General features: G+C 33.9%; 1 protein-coding gene across 1 annotated transcript in view; it reads left to right on the top strand.

Annotated features, from left to right (window-relative positions):
* Utp20 (UTP20 small subunit processome component) overlaps positions 1-24,251 on the top strand; it is a 94,744-nt gene that overhangs the window by 30,227 nt on the left and 40,266 nt on the right. The window contains exons 20-29 of the mRNA XM_015482871.2: positions 1,559-1,638; positions 1,876-2,116; positions 6,638-6,823; positions 10,220-10,310; positions 11,245-11,330; positions 12,302-12,427; positions 16,831-16,997; positions 18,603-18,811; positions 22,924-23,067; positions 23,710-23,789. Of these exons, the coding sequence (XP_015338357.1) occupies positions 1,559-1,638; positions 1,876-2,116; positions 6,638-6,823; positions 10,220-10,310; positions 11,245-11,330; positions 12,302-12,427; positions 16,831-16,997; positions 18,603-18,811; positions 22,924-23,067; positions 23,710-23,789 (1,410 nt within the window). The remainder of the gene's footprint in view (positions 1-1,558; positions 1,639-1,875; positions 2,117-6,637; positions 6,824-10,219; positions 10,311-11,244; positions 11,331-12,301; positions 12,428-16,830; positions 16,998-18,602; positions 18,812-22,923; positions 23,068-23,709; positions 23,790-24,251) is intronic.

Genomic DNA, 24,251 nt, shown 5'->3' with positions numbered 1-24,251 from the left:
TATAGTAAGAGATATACTAATTGCATGCTTTTATTTATATATATTGAGTCATTGAGCTACACTTTACTTTAAAAATAAGGACTTTTCAAAACCTTTGCTGTGTAGTATACAAAATCCTATTAGCTCTAAATAACTTTCCTATGTTCATATCTAAAAAAAGAATCTTAATAGTCATGTAGAAAATACATATGCCATTACTCAGATGTAAAACATGGTCCTTTTTTCAGATATTTGTCTTCAGATTGTGTACTCTGGCTTTTTAACAGATTGGAAATATGTCATATGTGGCCTTTCTATCCTGACTGTTGGTTCTTATTTAACAGAAAGAAACAATAAATAAATCCCTTTTGAATTTCAAATTAGCTTGTCTGCCTTTTACTTCCCTTCAAAACCATCAAATCAGTATGCTGAAGATAAGTGCCTTCTAACACCAGCTTTATTATTTTGTTTATTGTCCCTTCAGAAGACAAAAATAATCTGATATATTATCAATGGCCTCTTGTCAAAAAATGTTGTTTCTTTAAGTACTAAATTGCCTTTAATGGTTTTCCATAGTGTGGGCTCCCTTCCTGTTGGGTAGCTATTTCTGTTTAGAAACTGGATATATTTTTTTTTCTATGTATAGTACACAACAGACATAGTTTATGTCTGCATGAAGTTTATGCATTCTCAGAAAAGTAATGACAAAAAATATCAAAAATTCGAGATGATGTTTTGCTGGAATATCAAACTATGTAAACACTATTTGATTCCCCTAGTATCTGTTCATGGAGTTCTAAAAATGTTTTTCAAATAGTTGGTGAATGTTTATTTTACTGTTGAGTTAATAAGTATATATGAATTTGGTAGAGGGAACCTACATTTTAAAATTAGCTGTGAACAAAATAACTTTTCTCTCCAAACAGTGGTCTCTTTTCCCTTAATGGTCTATACCTCATATACTATGCTCCATTGCCATTATTATGCCTTTAAAAAATATTCTCCTTATAGGGATTTATTTACATTTTTTAAAATACCCATCAGTCTTTTATGACTACCAAAAGAATTTTTGAGCTGGGCACTATGATTCATACCTGTAATTCCATTTACTTGGGAAGCTGAGAAAGGAAGATTGCAATATAGAGGCCAACTTGGGCAACTTAGCAAGACACTCTCTCAAAAAAATTTTTTAAAAAGGACTGTAACTCAATGGTAGAGCACTTGCTCAGCATGTCTGAGGCCCTGGGTTCAATTCCCAGAGTAGCTAAATGTGTGTGTGTGTGTGTGTGTGTGTGTGTACACATGTATGTGTGTACGTATATCTATATATCTATATCTATCTACCTATCTTTTTTTTTATATATATATATATATATATATATATATATATTACACACATATGTGTATATGAGTGTGTGTATGTATAGCAATGCAGGCATTTTTAAAGAATGCAGAACTTGTTTACAACCTCCCATTGAGTTAATCAAATAAACATTTTAATTCTTTCAGTTTTTTTCCTATGAGATATCCAAAACTTGAGACCATACCACATTATTTTTAAAATTTGTTTTTATCTTAGTTCCCATGCCCATGAAATGGAAAATAAGCAGTTTTGGAAAGTCTACTATGAACATCTAGAAAAAGCAGCAACCCATGCTGGTATGTAAGAGGGCAGGGAAGGCTGGAAAGACAAGCTGTGGTTTAACTAAGTTTTACTGCACAATTATGCATGAAATTGGAAAACAAGTGAGAAATGTATTATCTTCTATAACCATTGGATGTGGGTTTTTTATTTTCCTTATATTACCAGAGACAGAAATGTCTTCTCTTGAGTAAACATATAGGGCATATGTTAATATTCTCTAGTGGTTATAATGACTTTTTTCTCTGTTTCAGAGAAAGAACTGCAAAATATAAAAGATGAGGAAAAGTCCATTGGAGATGAAAGCTGGGAACAGACCCAGGAAGGGGATGTTGGAGCTTTTTATCAGAAGCAGTTAACATTGAAAACTGATTGTCAGGAAAGACTGGACCATACCAACTTTCGATTTTTGCTCTGGCGTGCTTTGTCAAAATTTCCAGAGAGAGTAGAGCCACGGTCCAGGGAGCTTTCCCCACTTTTCTTGAGATTTATCAAGTAAGTATTCTCTTCTAGGAATATATCCTTGGTAGGGTGTGAGTATTAACCTTCCAAACTGGCCAAGTTCTTTATTCATCTCACATTTTTAAATCAGTGGAATGTCTGTGAAGCACTGGTTCTCTCAGGTAACAACTAGTTTTGTTCACCACTTAATTTTAAATGAATCAAAACACAAATGGTACTAATAAAAATATTTCATATTACGAAATAAGAAGGTCATATTGAGTGTGATCAACATAAAGAGGCCTTGTTATTTCTCGCCCTGTTTGTTGTTTTATTGTTTACCTGGAACTGGAAGATATTTTCCAGTGAACCAACCCCAACTACTATTTTGAGCCTCTTGATATTTCTGATGCTGATGCATGTACTGTCAAAGAATAACAGGAATTTTCTGGAGTATTGTTTAGTTTTGACTGTATATGTGTGTATATGTCTGGTTGCTTCAAGACTCCAAAGGTATGGTATCAGAACTAGGCAATTAGCCAAAAGTATGCTCTCCACTAGTATTTCATGACATGAGAAAATGCTGTAGGATTACATGCTAGCTTATCCAAGGATGAAAAGGAAGTCTAGGTAGTTGACATAGAGCTGTCCAGGGAGTGTTTGGAAATAAGAGCAAAAAGTTAACAGGAGACCAGATTGTGTGCTTTAAGTAATGGTAAGGACTTTGGCCCTGGGAGGTTTAAGCAAAAGGATGATATGATCTAAGTCTTAAGGGTTTTTTTCTGTTACATTGAAAATGGCCTTTAGAATGGCAGTGGCAAGAGAAGAGACCAATCAGGTAGGGATTGCAAGCCTAGACAAGAATTTGGTGGTGACTTGATCAAAATTGTAGCAATAAAGATGGGAATTTTTAAAAGATTTCAATTTGATAGGATATATTTTTGAAAGATTCCAACAAGATCAGCCTGTGGGATTTGCCAGTATGGCAGTATGGGTATGTGGTGGTGGTAGGAAATGGGAAGAAGGTAGGAGTTAAGTATGTCTCTTAAGGGTTTGGCCTAAGCAAATAGAAGAAGAGAGCTACCGCTTACTGAGAATATGAGGAGAGCAGGCTTTCCAGGTTTGCAGGTTGAATCAAGGTTCATTTGAAGATGTGTTAAGTTAGGGCTACTAAGTAAACACCCAAGCAGAGGTATGTCAAGTACACATTGAAGGTAGAAGTTTGAAATCAAAGGAAATATGTGATCTGGAGATAATAAATTGGGAGTCATCAGTATGTGGATAAGACAGAGAATGAAGTCACCTAAGGTATGAATGTAAAAATAGAAGACTTGTAAGGATTGACACCAGTGTTTAGAGGTTGAGAGAGAATAAACCAGCAAAGAGACCACAAAAGAGTGATAGTAAGAAGAACCAAGACCATCTGATATCGTGGAAGCCAGATGAAGAGAATATTTTAGGGAGGGAGCAATCACTTTAATCACATGTGTCTGAGAAGTCAGGTGAGGATCAAGAATTGATTCATTGAACGAGAAAGAATTTTAGAGATGACTTTAAGCAGAATGGCCTACATGCAGGCGACCTTAACAATAGTAGTTTTGGTTAATCTGAGAAGAATCAAAGCTTGATTAAATGAGCTGTAGAGAAAATGGAGAAGAAAAATGGATCTGGAAAGTACTAGTAGTAAAAAGGTGTAGAATAGTAGGTAGAGAAAGATGTCAGGGCAGAGATGAAGTTGTTGGGGTTGTGGTTTAAATAGATACATATGTATTGTTGGTGCAAATGATCCAGAAGGGAGGAGAAAATTTGCTAGCACCATCTCTTCAACTAGGTAAGAGGAAATAGGATCCGATGCATAAGTGAAAAGGTTTGCATGAATTATTCATTTTGGCAAAGGTTATCGGCAAAGAAGCAGCAGGATGACAGATATAGCAATGGAAGAGCAATGATTTTTCTCTTTGCACATAATTATTTGGATATAAATTTGTTTATAAAATGAGGACAGTGATATTTATCATCTTTTGCCTTGTTTTGGAGGCAAAATTTGTATCAGTTGTTTTATGAATTGCAAAAGGCATCCAAGTGCAACCTGGCCTTAGTGCTGTTAATTGAATATGAGCTCTCTGCCATGTTAATTTGAAAAAATAAGATCACCCCTTAGCTTAAAGATGAAAACCTTAATCTGTGTTATTCTAATGGTTCTTTTAAAAGGGTTGGTAGGATACTGTCCACAACGTGTTATTTTGAGTGAGAATTTAAAAGTCTCACTGTGTGATCTTTTTCTTAGTATCTCTCCATGCGTGCAGTAAACAACAAAATGTTAATATTGGATGAATGAATGAAAGCTAGTGCACTAAATGACTTCAAGACTGTATTTGTTAACTACAATAATGGATTAAAAATAAAGAATTGGAATTTAGTATAATTTAATAAGAACAAATTCTATAGTTAGAAGAGATAAAGCATAAAAACTTACTGATTTTTGTTGCCTGGACATTCTGTTTGAATCTACCATATCATGGCTGCCACCAAAAGCTATGGAGTTTATAGCTCCTTTTATCTTATCAGACCCATGCTTTTTAAACTGAATTTTGTGGTGGTGTCCTCTGTAAGTATATTTTTTAATTTAAATTAAGCTTATTTTTAACCTAATACGTAAAAAGGTAAGAAATTTTATATATTAATAAGCATCATGTGAAGTTTTGATACACATATATTATAATGCTCAGATCAGGTTAAATTTATCCTTTTCTTCAAATACCTGTCATTTTTTTTATGGTGAAAACATACAAAATTCTTTATTTAAGTTTTTCAAAATATGTAGTACATTTTTACATATAGTCACCCTACTGTGCAATAGTTAAACCAGAATTTCTTACTCCTAAGTGGAACTTAGTATATAGTGATCAACCTTTTCCCGTCCCTCCTTCTTTTAAAGTCTGGTAACCACCATTATCCTTGAGATCAACATTTTTAAATTCTAAATATGAGCTCATGTAGTTCTTTTCTTTCTCTGCTTGGTTTATTTAGCTTAATATAACAATCAGGTAACAGGATTCCTTTATATGGCTGAACGTATTCCACTGTGTTTAAGTACCAGATTTTCTTATCTGTTAATCAGTTGATGGACATTTAGATTGTTTTCATGTCTTGGCTCTTGTGACTAGTGCTGCAGTTAAGATGGGAGTGTAGACATTTCTTTAGATATGTCCCCAGTATTGGGGTTGCTGGATCATCATATGATAATTCAATTTTAATTTTGTGAGGAACTTCCCTGCATTTTTCCATAACGGCTGTACTAATTTACATTTCCATCAACAATGTCCAGGGGTTCCCTTTTCTCCAAGTCCTCACCAGCATTTATTATTATTTGTTCGTAGCCATTCTTACTAATGTAATTTCATTGTAATTTTGATTTGTGTTTCCCTGATAATTAGTGATATGTTGAGCATTTTTTATGTAATTGTTGGCCCTTTGTATGTCTTTTGAGAAGTGTCTCTTGAAGTCTGTTGCCCATTTTTTAATTGAATTATTTGGTTTTTCTGTTTGTTTTAATTTTTGCTATTGAGTTTTTTTTATTTCCTGATATATTCTGAATCTTATTTAATCCCTTGTCAGATATATAGTTTGCAAGCATTTTCTTCCATTCTGTGAATCGTCTCTTCACTATTGATTTTTTTCTTTGCTACAGAGCATTTTAGTTTGATGTAATCCCATTTGTCTATTTTGATTTTGTTTTCTGTGATTCTGGGGGTCTTGTTAAAAATGTATACACAAACACACACACACACACACACACACACGTATGTATCTTTGCCTGTTCCAGTGTCCTGATGCATTTCTTCTGTTTTTTTTCTGGTAGTTTCAAAGTTTCGGGTCTGTCTTTTAATACATTTTGAGTTGATTTTTGTAATTGGTGAGAGGGGTCTAGTTTCATTATTCTGTATGTGGATATACAATTTTTCTCAGTGCATTTGTTGAAAAATCAGTTGGCTATAAATGTGTGGGTTCACTTCTAGGCTATTATGTTCCATTGGCCTATGTGTGTATTCTAAAATCATACTGTTTGATTACAAGTTTGTAGGATATTTTGAAGTTAGATAATGTAATACCTCCGTCTTTATTCCTTGTGCTCAAGATTACTTTAGCTATTCAGGGTTGAGATACTGTATTTTCAAAAGGACACTGGCAAAGTAGAATATGTCTGGCCAAATGTAACAGTGTGGTCTTAACATCATGCTGCAATCTTTTAATATAATCCGTTTTTAACCACTTGCTTTTCCAAAGATGAAAAGCTGATTTCAGTGAAGTCCAAAATAAACATCTCAAAATATTTTCAGCAATTTACCAATGGAATGAGCTGTCTTCTATAATTAGTGATTATAGTTAGTGATTGGCTTGTCAATGAGGGACACAATAAAAAGAATAATATTGTAGAATAAGCTTGACTAATCTCTGATGTCCCTTTAGGGTATGATTCTTGTGCCGTGAATATCTCCCTCATGAACAGAATCAAGACATTTCAGATTAGTGTGCCCTTCTCATCCATGTTGTACCACTCTCTTCCCGCTGTAGCAATGAGTATTACCCAGCAGATCTGCAGGTTGCTCCAACCCAGGATCTGCGGAGAAAAGGCAAAGGGATGGCAGCAGAGGAAAAAGAAGATGAACCTGCTGCTGAAGATGATATAGAAATGGAGGAAGAGGTGGTAACCCCAGATGAACCCCCGCAGAAGAAAAAGACAAGAAGAGCTGCAGCAAAGTGAGTTCTCCTTTGTCGAGTGATCACAGATGTAGGTGGAGCAGGTGCTATCATGGGAAATAGCCTTGTACAACGTGAACTACTAAGTGCTACATCTTCCTGGGATTTTTCTTTTACAGTCCAAACAAAACTGTCTGTCTTCTGAGTGTACTGTTCCAGAACAGCCCTGTTCTAGGGTATGAGAATTGGGCCAATGGTGCCTTGAGAGTGAAGAAATAGGCAGACAGATCCAGGATTGTGCAGGTGCAATATTTTGTGGGTCCACTGATCTTGTTTCTGCCCAGGATCATGCTTCTGTCAGTGACCCCAGTACTTTACACTCTGTACAGTTCTGGATCTGTCTGCCTCTTTCTTCGATCTCGTGGCATCTTGAGGCTGGTTTTCACACAGTGGAATTATTGTCCTGGAACAATAACTTACTATTAGCCTTGTTTATCCACAGAATATAGAGCTAGGAACTTTTGAGGTAGCTCATTTTTATTGTAACTTCTTTTAAAGATGTGAGCTTTGGAGCCTCCAGTGCTTAAATACTCTTGGACTTTTGCTATTCATCTTCACAGCAAAGGGCATCATTATGTTTGTGTTCTAGGGGAACACATAATGATATCTTTTCTCTTAAATAAGCATAATCAGCCACTTTTACTCTGCTGTTGGCTTATCTTCTACTGGTTACTTTTTTCTCATGCTGTTATACCCTCTTATTCTCTGGGTTACTCATTTATCTAAATTGTTAAACCTTAAAAAAAAAATGATTGGAGTTTCAGAAGTTATTTCAGGTTACTTGAAAATTGTCTGAATTGAGGTGTCTTAAGAGCCACTGGACTGGTGCCACTGTGTTATTTTAAAACTTTAGATCTCATTTGTTTAGTATTTTAACATGAGCCATTTGTTAATTCATCCAATCCTGTAACTGTATGGAATGATTTTTGCTAAGTGCTAGGCTTTAAAGTGAATTGTACACAATGTCTGCAATGCAGAAGTCATAGTCAAATGCCTGGTGAAATATTTCTATATGAGAAATATTTTTAAAGGAGTTATAGGAGCACAGTAAAGAATTGCTTACTTCTACTACAAAGTTCCAGAGAAGACTTTTTCCAAAGGAAAGAATATCTTTGATGCGGAAAGATTACAGTTTGGCAGCCTTAGACGAGAAAAGACTTAGCAATTAATGGAAATGTGTAGAAAGCACAGGGGCAGGTAAAGTCATGACTACATGCAACTATATAGTTCCTCCTCTGCCTCTGCCTTCTCATAGCTCTGAACGTTCTGTCACTTACTACTTTAAGATTGTTGCTTTCTCCTTCGTTGCCATTAACATAAAACTTAGCAAAACATTAGTCCTAAATATGTATTTGGTGAATAGATAAATAAATCATATCTCTAACCAACCATGGCTTTGTCTTTCTAATCCCTGGATCTTTGCATATGTTCATGCCTCTTTCCATGGTGCCCTTGCCTGACTTCTGTCAATTGAAGTTCTATTCATACTTTAACTCACTCTTCCATCAGTACTTCACTTAAGTCTTTCCTGTCTTTTAAAGTCAAAATTGTCTGTCTCAATTTCTGACTTTTGTAGCAGCCTCTGTCATACCCCTACCACATCCCCACTCCTTCCTTTGCATATTAATTTTTTATAGATCTCCCATGAAAATCAGAAACTCTGAAGAATTAGATCTATGTATTAATTTGTCTTCTATAGCAAACCTAGAATATTGCCACCAAATAACAAAATTGAAAATGTGAAGAAATCAGTAATCACCTTCTTGGTGCCATCTCAGTATTTTCATAACCTAAGTTTATAATCTCTCATAAAATCACCATTTGGCAAGTACTTTATTGAAAATGTGTAAATTAGCTCCTGTTCTCTTTAAGTCTGTAAGGCCACATGGCACATAGATGGAGAAAATGAGTGGAAAAATTATTTGTGTGTGCAGAACTGGGGATTGAACCCAGGGCTCTCCACCACTACACTCTCCGCCCTTTTTTTAAAAAAAAAAAAAAAAAAACTTTATTTTGAAACAGGGTAACACTAAGTTGCAGGCTGGCCTCAAACTTAATATCCTCCTGATTCAGCCTCCTGAGTAGCTGGAATTACAGGCATGTATGTGCATGACTTCAATAACAATTTTTTAAAGTTTATTTGTAAAACTGCAGATTATTTTTCTACAGTAGCCAAAGAGGTTGTGATTTCTAGCTTAATTTCTTCATATTAATTAGAAGGACTTTGATAGCTTTGCTTTCTTTTGCCCAGTAACAGAGAAATGCATTGTTTGGTAAATGCTTCAGAGCAAAGGCACCATAATTTAGACTCTTTCTTTCATTTAATCCTTGTGGAAAACCCAGGAAGTTTGTGGTTATTACAGTGAAAAAACGGAGACTCTGAAACATAAGTAGCTTTCCCCAAAGTTACACAGCTGAAACTGGCAGAAACACACATGCAGCTTGATTTCCATTTCCTTCTTCCTACTTAAATTCTTGAAATAGTCCAATAAAATCTTTTGAACTCTTTTCATTTATAGTTATTTTTGTTTGTTTTTTAAAGTTCTAACACAGATTATGTACAGAAAGAAAAGCGTTTTCTCAAAGCAGTTTTAGAGTCTTAGAGTCTGTGGATTAGGAAGTCAGGTAAATAAATACAGTAAAAGCCCTCTTGGTCTGTGTTAGGAGATGGCCATTTGTTCTGGGCATTCCCATGTACATATTTATGTTTCAACCACAGAACATTGTCGTTTCTTCCTTTGTGGAAAACTGGTGCCATTGTTACCTAAACTTGGACCTCTGTTAGCTGACATCAGTGTTTATGCTATATGAAGGCGAGGAAGACTATATTCTACCACTTAACCATCTACTTCATAGAACTTAAATAAGGAATTATTCCCCAAATTACTTGGCTCAATTTTGGAATATATTACTATGTTGATTACTTTCTTTCAAACTTTAGTTTGAAAGAAGCACATCCTGAAAGATTTTTCTGGGATAGGGAGCCTGTATCAGGGAGAGACTTGACTAAGATGTAGAATTTCTGGAGAGTAACTTCGTAAATGTAAATGATTGTAATTTGTTTGTAGTCAAGTGCGGTAGTACATGCACCTGTAATCCCAGCAACTCGGGAGGCTGAGGAAGGAGGATTGAGTTCAGTCAGCCTCAACAATAAGGCACTAAGCAACTCAGTGAGACCCTGTCTGTAAATAAAATACAAAGAAGGGCTGGATGTGGCTAAGTGGTTGAGTGCCCCTGAGTTCAATCTCTGGTACCAATAATAATAATTTATTTGCATAATTAATAGTGAAACTATAGGTAGAGTGCTTGTAGTATTTTGCAAGAATAAAATTGTAGGTATTGTCATCTGAAGAAAATAATCTCTATCTGTAATACTCTTTACTTGGTTTTATTTAGGCAGTTAATTGCTCATTTGCAAGTTTTCTCTAAGTTTTCAAATCCACGAGCCTTATATCTGGAATCGAAACTATATGAATTATATCTTCAGGTAAGTAAATAAAGTCTTTATCATTTTCTTTGCCAGAGTAACTTGTAGGGTCTCAGTAGTTGCTTGTTGAACAGAACCTATGTCTATATTTTGATTACTTTTTAAAAAATAAACACATTTTCTGCTATCTTGAAATTATTTTAGGTAACACTAATTAATTTAAATGTATTTCAGGTGATAAAACATTGGTGAGTTGTATTAAAAGTGAAAATTTAAAAAGCATGAATTACATCATAGGATTAGCTTTTAGAAGGGAGTTGTACCAAAAGCAATTGGCTACCTTTCCCTTCTAGTTAATTCAGCCTTCATGGAGGTCTGGAGTTTCAGGATCTGTTAAGTGGAATAAAAACAGATAGTTGGAGTAATTGTCTATTGATATCACAGTGTATGTCCCTGAATTCCAGAAAAGGCTGCAGAAAAAATTTAGTGTCAGAAGCAGAGTAAGTGTTGGATGTCATTCTAAACAATCTGAGAAATGTTCTTTTTTCATTTTGATATTGTTTAGAGAAATTTAATTTCAGCAGAATTTATCTGTGTTCTGCCTATATTCAGAGAGACCTCATTTATAAAGTTGTTCAAAGGAAACAAGATTCTGAACTTAATATTCAGGGAGTCCTCAGAGCCAAGTGTTTTTTCTTGGCATCTTGTTGACTCTGGTTATAGTGTAGGACTTTTCTTTATCACATGACCAACCCAGTTGGTTTAAATTCAGCATAGAGATTTGAGGTCAGAGTTTCATTTCCATTTTTTTATTTGCATATATTCTCTTTATCCTTTGACTAGAGAAAACCCATAAAGCTTTTGTTAGGAATCAGCCCAACACTTGCATAAAATTTTAGATTTTAGGAAATTTAATTGAGCAAATAAACACAAGGAGATTGTCATCCCATGGCATGTGTATATGTTAATTTATTCTATAAAATATCATTTCCAGTTATTGCTACACCAGGACCAAACAGTGCAAAAAATAACTTTGGATTGCATCATGACATACAAACATCCTCATATCCTTCCTTACAGGTAAGTTGCTTAAATTTAAAGAAATATTATTTCTTTGGCTGATTTTAATCTTTTTGCTTAGGAGCTCCCTTATGAAATGTCTGAAGGCCTGAGAAATCTTCCTCTTTTCTAAGGAATTCATAATGCAGTTTTCCATGGTAGAGTTATTCTCTAGCTGGGCTGGGTAGTGCACACCTATAATTCCAACTATTTGGGAGTCTGAGGGAAGAGGATGGAAAGTTTAAGGCCAGCATGGGTCTACTGAGACCCTCTCTTAAAAAATAAATAGGCTCAGATTGTGGCTCAGTGGTAGACCACTTACCTAGCATGTGCCCTGGGTTCAATCTAGTGCCTCCCCGCTCCCCAACACACACACACACACACAAGAGTTTTATATAGATAATAGAATAGGGAAGAGAACCCGGTGCAATGGTGCACCCCTATAATCCCAGTGGCTCAGGAAGCTGAGACAGGAGGATTGCGAATGCAAAGCCAGCCTCAGCAAAAGTGAGGCACTAAGCAAATCAGTGAAGTGAGACACTGTCTCTAAATAAAATTCAAAATAGGTATGGGTTGTGGCTCAGTGGTTGAGTGCTCCTAAGTTCAATCCCTGGTACCAAAAAAAAAAAAAAAAAAAAGGAAGGATAATGTAAAAATGTATGTTGTAAAGTTTAATCATTCTCTCTGTTCCTGTTTATAGAGTGCCATAAAATCTTAGGGTTAGGGTTAGGGAGTCATAATTCTAAGAACTAAAGAAAGCTTTTGTATGCTTTTTATAAATAGCCAAATTGTGTAATAAATCTAGTCTCTTGTAATCCATTTTCCTTTTGAAATTTGAAGATATTTTTGTGAGACTTTTTGTATATGGAAACCAACCACAATATCCATTTAATACTTTGATTTAGTTGTACTTTTTGCTCTGTATACATACTACTCTTCTGTTTTTAAAAAGTCTTGCTGACTGATAATTTGTGCTATTCTCTTTTTTAAAGGGAAAACTTACAAAGGTTGCTTGATGACAGAAGCTTTAAGGAAGAGATAGTGCATTTTAGCATTTCAGAAGAAAATACTGTAGTGAAAACAGCCCACCGAGCAGATTTGTTTCCTATTCTAATGAGGTATTTATATTGCTGTTTAAAAACTGATTTAAAAAAAAAAAAGTTAATCACAAGCACAATTTTAAGTATAATGTTATGATTCTTTTTAGCAGTTGTAGTAGAATATATCATTTTGTATTTTCTTTTGAATGCTTTTTTATTTTTTAATAGAATCTTTGGGGAAGTCAGTTGTATGTAATTTAGATAATTTTGTTTCTCATATGAGGAAACTTGTTAATACAGTATTGTTTTAATAATGATAATATTAAAATTAGGCCCATTATTTCCCTAGGTTTATTGTTTAGATGTACCACAAAGGCTGGGTGTGCATGCCTCATGTGCACAAAGCCTTGGGTTCAATCCCCAGCACCACCAAAAAAAAAAAAAAAAGAAAGAAAAATCCATTTAAAGAAACTGAACAAAGAGTTCATTCCAGTGTCTATAAATATCATATTTATATTTAATGATGTTACTGCTTTCTAAATTATAGACGGTGGAATACAAAGTTATATACAAATAATGTAGAGATCATATATTCAGAGCATTAAAAAATGAAGTTTAAAAATTTTAGCTAAGTGGCTCTGGGGTGATGGGATTTGGAAAGATCATGAGAATAGGAATGGGTTTTAATAGACCTTTACTTGCCATTCAGCTCTGGGATTATGTAGTCCTGAAAGCTGGGGCAGGTTTTTTTAGATTCTTTGGGCTTCACGTCCCTTTTTTGGATGGAAGATGGATCACATATCCTCTGTTGCCTATACTTTCTCTGATGTGATGACTCTGATTCCATTTATAGCCAGCATTAAGGTATTTGCTGTAATGGACATAAAAATATGAGTAAATAAGTAAATATACTTACTTAATATATACTTATATATACTTATATAAAATTATAATTATTGGGTGATTATGAAACAATAAAAATGAGAAGTAGAAATTACCTTACCCAAAACTCAAAAATAAACTCTTCATGATCTTTCAAAACAATTATAAATTATAAACATCAACAATACTAATAACATTTTAAAAGCTAGAAGTAAAAATCAAAGGGTTGCATAAAACCTAAAATACAAGCTACCAAAAACTGTCAGAATACATGCATATACAGTTCTTAAAAGAAAATTGCAATCATTTTGCATAAAATGTTTTATCTTTTTTTTTTACTTAAAACATATTACATGAATTTTCTTATACTATAAGATGTTTCAAAGTATGATTATTCGTTTTATAGATTTACCATAATTTTTTAGCCAAGCCCCCTTTGTTGAGCCTTTTGCTTGGCTCTAGTTTTTGTTTTCTGCAAAACACATGTCTGATTTTGAATATCTGTGAATCTTTTAGATCAATTTATTAGGATAGATTTTTTTTTAATTTTGTAGGTATTTGTTCATTATCATTGGTTTTTCATTTTCCTTCATGACTTATTCTTACTAAGTATACTTGGATTTTTTAAATTGTTAACTGTACATAAAAGCATAAAAATTGTACATATTAATGGGATAGTGTAATTATTCTAGAGGTGGATCCTCAATAGGAAAATTTATGACCATTTAAAAAGTTTTGGTAAGTAATGCCAAATTGCTGTCTATAATTGTTTTCTATCAACAGTTTTATTTTCTGTGAATATGAATGTTTGACCCAGTCTCTGATGATTTTTCTCAGATAATTTAAGGGAGAAATACAGACCTTTTATAATTTCTGATATAAATTATCCAATCACTTTCAAGTATTTTTGAGCCACTTTATATTCCTATCAGTAGTAGGATAGCTGTTTCCCCATTATTCCAACTCTGGGTATTATTATTATTATTTGTTTAATTTTTCCTAATTTGTTGGTGAGAAATGGCATCATGTTGTGTAACTTCACACTTTTCGGGTGACTGCATTATTAGAGGTGCCTTCCTTGAATTCTTTATATAAAATCATACCTCTCTTATTTGATATTCACTAGGCCCTTTCCTTACTTATTTTCCTTACAATATTTATCATACAACATAATCTTTCCTTATCTTCCGTATCATAGGAAGTGAGCTCCATGACCCTTAATAAATATTGGTTGAACTAATTTGTACTCATGTATGATATAAAACCATTTTTTCCAGCTTATTATCCTATTTATTGCCCAAATAGCCTAAAAGAATTAACTGGTAGTGGTGGTGGCAGTGATTATCTTTGTTTCGTTATGGGCTAACAGTAATTACTTATTAACAGTCATGTTCTTAAAATCTGCTCATCTTGTTTGGGGAGGTCCCTGAAACACCTATAGGGAAGTCCATAGGGTCCAAAATTTTCATAATAATAAAATAAGACCATATTGTTTTCACTGTGTTGACATTTGTACTGGCAAGGCAAAAGCTAGTTTTACTCAGTGTCCTTGGTGAATATTGACCCTTCAGTATATATTTTTTCTACTCTGTATGACAAAGTGGGAAGTATACATAAAAACTCCTCTGTTGCACACTGCTTATTCACATATGGGTGAATAAGATACGAGTTGAACTGGCCACGTTTTTTTTTTTTTTTTTTTTTCCTTCCTTTCACAGAACACCATTTTTATCTGGAAGTTTGGCTAGTAGACTGTGATTCTTTTCACACTTGGGAATCATAGGAATCTTCTAAATAGGCAGTGAGCCTGTCACTTCAAGAGAAACAATTGATAGCATTTGTTTCCAGTGATAAATTCTAGTATTCAAGTGAAAATCAAGATTTTAGAAAACTGTTATTTGCTCCTGTGAACTTGACAGATTCCCAATTAATTAAAAACTTTCCTTATGAAGAGGATAATGATGTAAAGTTAATATGCACACTTGTCTTTTGGTTTGCAATAAAATGTGCAAGTATTTGGCGTTCCATGTAACTCAGTGGACTTAGTGTTTTCTGAGTAACTATTGCATGTTACAGAATCAATGTAAGGGTAAGAGTTCTGTTCAAAGTGCAAAGTAAACAGATTTTAATATAATAAGGTTCTCAAAGTTTGTTGGTATATCAAAGTGGAATAGTCACAATTAATCTTAAAGTTTTTTCTTCCTTCTCCAATACATATCTGTGTGAGGTTAGATTTTCTTTCATCCCCAACAGATTGAAAGCAGATAGGCAAATCTTATATTAAACCAGACAGAAAATAAATAAAACAATGCCAATAGTCTTAATTTTTAAGGAAGAGAAATTTGGAAAATATTATTTTCATTAAAATGCTATTTATCTTAACACGTAATAAGTTTTTATTTAAGTGAACTCAAACAAATATTTAAAATTTTTCCGTTTTAATGGCTACTATAGTAAATATAAGCTGATAAAACTCAGACACAAAAGTTCTTGTGGGAATCTCAATAAATTTTAAGTGTTAAAGGGTCCTAATATCAAAAAGTTTGAAAACCACTATCTTTAAATTTTGAAAAAGTCAATATGTTGTATCATGTTAAGAAAGTAGCTTTTATTAGATTATTTAGAATTTTATCAGAAGTGGATGTTGAATTGTATGCTTATTAAGCAACTGTTATAATGGTTATATTATTTTTTTTTAATATGAGCTGTTCACCTATATTTGATTTAACAGATTTTATTGAAGATTCTTTGTTGCAATTCCTGGGAAAATTCTTATTTGGTTTTAACCCAGAACTGGATACTGTGTTTAGAAATGTTGTGCTTTATGTTTCTAAGCAATATTAGTGTGTAGTTTTATTTTTGGTCATTGACTCATCTTAGTTATTAGTTTTTCCACCTTCATTAATACAAAAGGACTGTTTCCTTCTTTCACTCTGCTAGGAAATTATGACAGCAGTTATTTTTAAAAATTCACGTATGGTGCTGTGGTTGTAGCTCAGTATAGTGCTTTCTTGGCATGTGTGAGGCACTGGGTTTGTGTCTCAGCATCACATATAAATAAATAAAAACAAAGTTCCATCAACAACAAAAAAAATTTTTTTTAAATTCAACTATATTGGACAGTGTATTGCATATAAACCACGTTTTCCAGTTATTATTGGTCTACTCCTTTTTTCCTTTTTAAGCTCTTTTTGTTTATATGTGGTTTTTTCCTAGCTATTAAACTAAAATCTTTGCAGTTTCCTTATTTGCATATAGTTACTCTTATTTCATTTCCTTTTAATCACTATGTTCTTGTTTTCATTTTTCCTTGACTATACTTAACCTTTGACTTACCTATTTTACTGCTTCTTTTCTCACATAGAAAAACACCTTCTGGCCTTTTGTCTATATCTTTTTCTTCCTGCTTCCTTTTAGCCTAATGATGATGATGATGACAATGATTATTTTTATAAATGTCAATGTAAATATTTCATTTGTTTTCATTTTTCCAATTTAAATCTGCTAAGTTTCTCTTATAGCCTTTTAAGAAAAGAAAATAACTAGTATTATGTTTTAGAATTAATGTGCAAAGAAATAATGTTCTTTTGACTTTTCAGAATTTTATATGGTCGAATGAAGAATAAAACTGGGAGTAAAACTCAGGGGAAATCTGCTTCAGGCACCCGAATGGCCATTGTTCTACGCTTCCTTGCTGGGTCTCAACCTGAAGAAATCCAGATATTCTTAGACCTGCTGTCTGAACCTGTGAAACACTTCAAGAATGGTACCCACCAACTGCCTCCCATTCCCTGCTGAATATGTTACTGTAGCAGACAACTTATGTAGAAACTTATAAAAGTAATATGTTTCCATACTTTCCTGGACATTAGAAGTATTTCTAATTGGGTTGATCCTCCCAACCGTGATGACTGTTTTTCAGCTGAAGTGCAATTCATTTTAAACATTGAATTAGGTGATCTCACAATTGATCCTGGGAATTATCGGCACTCTTATGTTACTAAGTGCTTGATAAGCAAATGTGTATTATTTTGTGTATTTAGGCCATCTGAAAAATGGTGAATACTTATCCATACACAAAGAATGGGTTTCTTCTAAGAAATCAAAAGTGTGTCGCAAAATTTATTTGTCTTGGTATTTATTTATTCACTGAGGCATTCACCTATTGAGAGTGATTTATTGAGCACCTCTTGTGCCCCAGGTACTCTGATAAGTTAAAAACAGAAAAGTGAGTATAATATTTACCTTCAACCTCACAGTCAAGAATTGAAGGAAAGAATAGTGTATACACTGAGCTATAAGGCTCTGTGGTATGTGTGGTACACAATGTTAGTAATTATAACTAATAATAATGGCCAACATTTATTAAGTGCTTAATTTATACCAGATGTTCTAACAGTCCCCTTTGCACATGACTCAATTGATCCTTAAAGCAACCACTTGAGCTATCAGTATATGATTGTCCCCATTTTATAAATGAGGAAACTGAGGCTTAGAGATTTACTGGAAGGTGGTAGAGTTAGGATTTAAACCCAGACCTTTCTGACTACAAAAACCTGTCCCATAGTTGCTTTGGGTTATCCAAACATAGATATTTATTTGTAAGGCAATGTATTGAATTAGTTTGACATTTTTCTGTGATAGTGGGCCCAGCTGTTAAAAGAATTTCATTCAGTATAATATTGTCCTGTAAAGAAAGTTGACTCTAATGAATACAAAAGTTTTTGTTGATGTATAGCCCCACTATAGGAGGGTAGAATGACTTATGGATCAGTTGATTCATGATCTCATCTCAGTTGGTTTATGTAAAACTTAAGTAATAACATGTTTTCAGAAGCTCTGAAATCAATATTTCAACAGCTATTTATAAGGGACTGTTGCTTTATTTCTTAGGCAGGGACTACAAGAGGTATAGAACATTGGATTCTCAGCCTTCATGGAGTTTATAATATAGCAGAGCAGTTTCCATGAATCCACTGAACTCAGCTCATTGAAAGATGAGCAAAACAAAAATATGTGTAAAGTTGTCAGGTGGAATGAAAGATTGTTAGTAACTCAGATTTTTAGGAATAGCATTTAAAAAAATTGGATGAGAAATGGGCCAAGAGACTGAGTTCTGTGACAAGTTTCTTATCCTCCTTTATTCCTGAGTTTCCTTATTTAAAGTGGGAATAGGAAAACCTGGCTTACTTAGCTCATTGAATATCTGGTAAGAATCAAAAGGAGATAGTATATGAGAAAGGTGCATTGTCATTTATTAATTATAACAGTAGAAAATACTGTATTATAGAGGAAAATTGAAGCCATAATTACATATAGTAATAACATAATAACATTTTACAGTACACAATTATCTCTTCTGTTTTGTTAGGAGAGTGCCATTCTGCAGTCATTCAAGCAGTAGAAGATTTGGATTTGTCTAAAGTTCTTCCTTTGGGACGTCAGCATGGAATTTTAAATAGCCTTGAAATAGTATTGAAAAATATTAGCCATCTGATCAGTGAATATTTACCAAAGATTTTGCAGATATTGCTCTGTATGACAGCAACCGTATCACACATCCTTGACCAGCGAGAAAAGGTGAGAGATTTGACTATAGATGCTTCTTCTTGGGCTGAGGAGTCTGGGAATTGGGAATTGGGTTGGGGACTGAAATATTAACATCCTTCTAACCTAAATCTTCTTATATATAACCCTTGAGAGTGTCTCTTTAAAAAAATCAATCTTCCATTTATTAGGAATCAAATATTTATGTATTTATAATATTTATGTACAAATATTTATGTATGACTAGCAAATGCAAATTCCTTGTTATCGAGTGTATGTTTTTAAAGGAGGTGGAATAATAGTAGACCTGTATACATTTCTCAGAAACTCAGCTCACTGAGCTGGTGTGCCTTGAAGTTTAATTTCAGGAGCTGAAGAGTTGTAAACTATCATCCAGTTGTCCTTTCTTCAGAATGGTTGGTAAATAAATCAGTCACTGTTGCCATCATCCTTGTTACTTTGAGACATAGTTACATGGGACTCCAAGTAAATGCTTCCCTACAATTTGCAGTGTCTTGAATAGATAAGCAGGGAGATGAGAGAAGACACATCAACTGGCCAGCTGCCAAGAAGTGTTCTGGTAGATGTTTTCTGAATTGTATTCCAAACAATATACTTACGTTTCATTGAAACTAGTATATAGATGTAAGTGTACTCTTTGGAGTTTAATGAAATAATCCATACGTAATAATTTCAGGGACTGACCTCGAAGTAAAGATCCAGGCTCATTTCATTTATGAATATGTCTGGTGAATCGCCTCTCAAATACAGTCCTAATAAATGATTTACATTTTTAAATATTTTTATTTTAAAATAATTTCAACATAATAATAAGTGAAAATTGAGTGGCAAAATTTTAGGCTGCATTTTGGTGATAGGCATGGATGTAAGTCTGTTTTAGTAGTGAAACAACCAGTGTAGAATTCCTCAGGTGGAAAGTCATGGCATGTTCTAAGAAGAAAAAAGGTAGAGGTGGCAGAAATCAGGAACGTTGGGCAAGGTGACGTTCAGCTATAAAGTAGATAGGATGGGTTATGTATACCTTGTAGGTTATGGCCAGGAGGTGCATTTACATCTAAGTATAAAAGTACACTTAAGGGGCTGGGGTTGTGGCTCAGCGGTAAAGCACTTGCCTCGCACATGCAAGGCCCTGGGTTTGATCCTCAGCACCATATATAAATAAGTAAAATAGAGTTTAAAAAAAAAAAAAGTACACTTAAACAGCTTAGTGGTGGGAAGTTCCTGAGAGTGTTGAAGCAGGGGAGTGATAAAGACAGTCTGATGTTTAAAAATATCACTTTGGTTTCTTGGTGGAAAAGAGGTTGTGGGAGGTCAAGAGTGAATACTGAAAGTAGGTCTTGGAAAAATCTTTCTGTGTTATATGAGAGCTAAAGGACCATAGGAAGAACTATGTTTATGCTTTATAGCAAGTGAAAGTGACTATGGATATATTAAACCATGAGAAGTGATAGCTTTTGTAAAGCCTGTAAAAGTCCTTTGAATTTTTGGTTAACTTAGAAGTTACTCAATAATTCAGCCTTGCTACCAGGTCACCAATCAGTAACTCAGAGGATCATTTGTGCAATTTCACAGTTCATTAGTTAGTGAGGTGTTAAGCTTGTGCATAGTTATGAGGTTTCTTCTTTTTATTTTTTAACAAGTCTTTGGAATTCCTTAAAGTGGCATGATGCAATTATTCTACAGTGAATTTTCTTGAGTTAAAGTTTTACATTTATGTGTTTGAGTTCAGTTACACATTTGCTGTTTTATGTCTTTCCTATCCTTCAGGGTACTGACGACATTAAAAGATGTACCGTAAAGATTATTGTTCGCTTTGTGGGCGTTTTGTACATTTAAGTGATGTAATAATGTACATAATTTCAGCCATACTGACAGTTAAGGAATTAAAGTCTACAGTTGCTCATTTTGAGAGTTTTTTCCAGTTTATCCAACAGTTTTGGAGTAAACTGGGTAGCCGCACTGGAGTTGCAGAAACAAGTAGGGCCTGCCAATCCTACCCACAGGGAGGGAGGGGGATAGGTGGGATTGGAGAAGGACAGGGATGTCTTATTTAAAATCATGGTTGCTGATGTTGGTTTGGCATTTGCTTCAGATAATGGTGATACCGAGTTATTTTAAGTATCAGTGACAGTATTTATCTTTCACCCCAAGTATAATTCAGCTCATATAAAATACTGCCAGTAGAATTGAAGCAGATCAGAGTGACTTATAACTGTGTCACCTCTTGTATTTGCTTGTCATTTCTTTCATCTTTTTAACTTGTATAATATAAGCTGATAGTAGATGATATGTGAGATACTGTGGTCCCTTAGGTTTGTACAACAAATTAGTTAAGAGCATTCTTATTCATTCTTATTTAAGTCACCTGAATTTAAAATGTACTATTTCAGATTCAAATCGATCTGTTGATCAGAGTATCAGATTTTCATGGAAGTAACTTCCCTTTTAGTTTTATATGTGATATCTTGGTCATAGACTTGATATTCAGCATCTGAGTGCATTTCAGTCATCTGTACATTTTTAGGGTGGTCTTTAGATGTTGATGTAGGTAATAAAAGTCATATATACAAATAAGTTGGTACTTTTGTGCCCATCACCCACAGTATATTAGTCAGTTGGCAAAATAGTCAGGGGTTGAAACTTCCTCTTTAAGTCTGGTTTTTACAACATTCTCTACCTGATAGAAATCTCTGAGGCCATTGTCTCTCTTATTACTGGCTTACACTTTTTCATTTTTTAATATCAAGTGGAAATTCTTTTCCATAAAGTTTACTCTTCCCAAGTTCATAGAATTTCTTATCTGTTGAATATCTTTGGGATTTTCAGTCTCTCATCTAATTTAATAAATTTGCATCCAGTTAAGTTTTTTAAGTTGAGGTCAAGATTAGGACCGTAATGTCATTGGTTGGGACTCACTACATTATTCTACATTGAGTCTGAACAATTAATTGGCTGCGTGTTTAGAGAAAGGAGAATGCAAATTCAACAGTCACTGGTATGGCAATATGTAAAAACGTGGATGTGTAACCGATGTGATTCTGCAATCTGTATACGGGGTAAAAATGGGAGTTCATAACCCACTTGAATCAAATGTATGAAATATGATATGTCAAGAGCTTTGTAATGTTTTGAACAACCAATTTAAAAAAAAGAGAGAGAGAAAGGAGAATGCAGTAGAAATAGCAATATCTGTTATAAAAAGAAGTTTGCTTTTAATTCAGACCCATTGATCTTCCATACCTTAATTCATTGTCTTTTCTTTACTACACAAAATAGTCTACCTTATGGAAAGGTCACAGATTCTTTGATTTGTCCCCTAGACTAATTTTAACAAGAATAATTTAAAACTTCTAGTTTTAAGAAAAGATACATTTATCCATGTTTATAGCAGCACAATTCACCATAATCAAGTTATAGAACCAACTTTGTGTCTATATACAGTGGAGTTTTATTCAACCATAAGAACAAAATTATATCATTTGCAGAAAAATGGATGGAACTTGAGAGCATTACGTTAATGAAATAAGCCAGACTCAGAAAATCAAGGACTATGCTTTCTTTTGAATGTGAAAGCCAGAGAGAGAAAGGGGAGTGGAAGTAGGATCTCAAGAATTTGACACAGAAATAGAAAATAACAATTAATAAACAATTTGGAAGATTTTAGAGTGGCAAAAAATAAGAATAATACAGTGTGAAAATGAAAAGGAACATTACTCTGAGTTGAAATGAAGTTCTAATTCTTTTTCCCCTAATCCTGATTCTGAGGCATTGAGATGGGCGGGGTGGGGGGAGGTTTTGTTTAGAACATTCTATTCATGCAAAGTTGTTGCAGATGTGATTATTTTTTCTTAAGGACAGTGAATGTGATTTTACTGGGCAGTGATAGCAGAGCACTTGATTTTTTTGCTCTGATTTTCCTTCCAGTTCAATGAGAATAGCAATGTGACTTGCTCCTGTGATGTCCCTATGTGAATCAGAGTCAATAGATTTAATAACAGGATTTTCAGTTCAGTTTGACATCTGAGCAGGAGAGCCTTTCTGAGGAATCAGGAAAAAAAAAAAAATTGGGTATGTACTTTTTTTTCTTTTCTTTTTTTTAATATAGCAGATCTTCTATTTTGCAGATACAGCTGAGGTTTATTAACCCATTGAAAAATTTAAGACGTCTTGGAATCAAAATGGTTACTGATATCTTTTTGGATTGGGAATCCTATCAGTTCAAAACAGAAGAAATTGATGCTGTGTTTCATGGTGCAGTTTGGCCCCAGGTAAACCTAAATTTCTATTTTCTGCCTGGGCATCTTAACAGCAAGCATTTCTTTATTTCTGAAAGTTTTCACAACACGTTTTTTTTTTTTTTTCCCCCTCCACTACTAGATCTAAAGACCAAGAGTTTAGTTTCTTGAATACGTAGGCATTTGTATTTAAAGCTAATTTGAATATGATTGTGTCTCTAAACAAAATTAACTTTCATAGCTCCTCACAAATAAACATTGAGGGGAAATATTCAGGTGTTTTTGGTGTGCGTTTTCTTGTTTGATTTCTCTAGTTGTAATCACTTGATGCTAGACGTGTAGTTACAGCACAGAAGACTACAGGAGAGATTTGATCTTAGGAGATTTTTTCTAGCTGCATGAACTCTCAGTCCTTTCTGACCATTTGAAACCTAAAATACCTGATTCCTTCAAGTCAAGAGCTTCCATGCATCATCTCTGCCATTTCTTTGATGTCAATATTATTTTGCTTCCCTTTATCTTTTTCTCAGCCTTTCTTTACATGTTAATCCCTGTCCCTTGTTTTTTTCTTCATCTTATGATGTGATCTCTCTGTTCTGCTTGTTGGTTGTTTTTGCTTTTCTATAATTCTCTCTGTGTTTTTATTTTATGTTCATTTTAAATTTTGTTTTGTAGATCTGCAGGCTTGGATCTGAGAGTCAGTATTCACCTACTCCTCTGCTGAAACTAATTAGTATATGGAGCAGAAATGCAAGGTATAATCTTCCCCCTTCTCCCCCTTTAAAAAGGGGTGGTGTTTTGGGTTAATCTAATCAAAACTAGCCTAGGGAACTTCTTTTATATTTGATACTCATCTGAAAAAAAATCTAAAAAGTCTGACTCCTTAGAATCCTCATGGCAGGAGGTATGCACATGTAGTTTTATGTAGAAAAATTAATGAATGAATATTTCAGAACCACTCCATGGGAATGTTACTCTTTGATTAAAAATAAATTCACATTTTGAAGTTCACTTACAGTTTATGTAAGTGTCCATCAGATATTAAAATAGGTTTTTCCATCTGTACAGAAGTCTAATGTTTACCTAAATGCATGTAGAGCTGAACAATAGCCAGTATCTTTAAGCTTATAATAAGGATAAATTGTCTCAGAAATTAGGTGAACTCAAGACAACAAATACTTCCTTACCAACTAGAGTGATTGTACAGTTTATTGTCC

This window comes from Marmota marmota, unplaced genomic scaffold (assembly GCF_001458135.2).
Source record: "Marmota marmota marmota unplaced genomic scaffold, marMar, whole genome shotgun sequence".
Classification (NCBI taxonomy): Eukaryota; Metazoa; Chordata; class Mammalia; order Rodentia; family Sciuridae; genus Marmota; species Marmota marmota.
The sequence above is the reverse complement of the archived record's forward strand: the minus strand, read 5'-3'. Positions and strand labels throughout refer to the sequence as shown.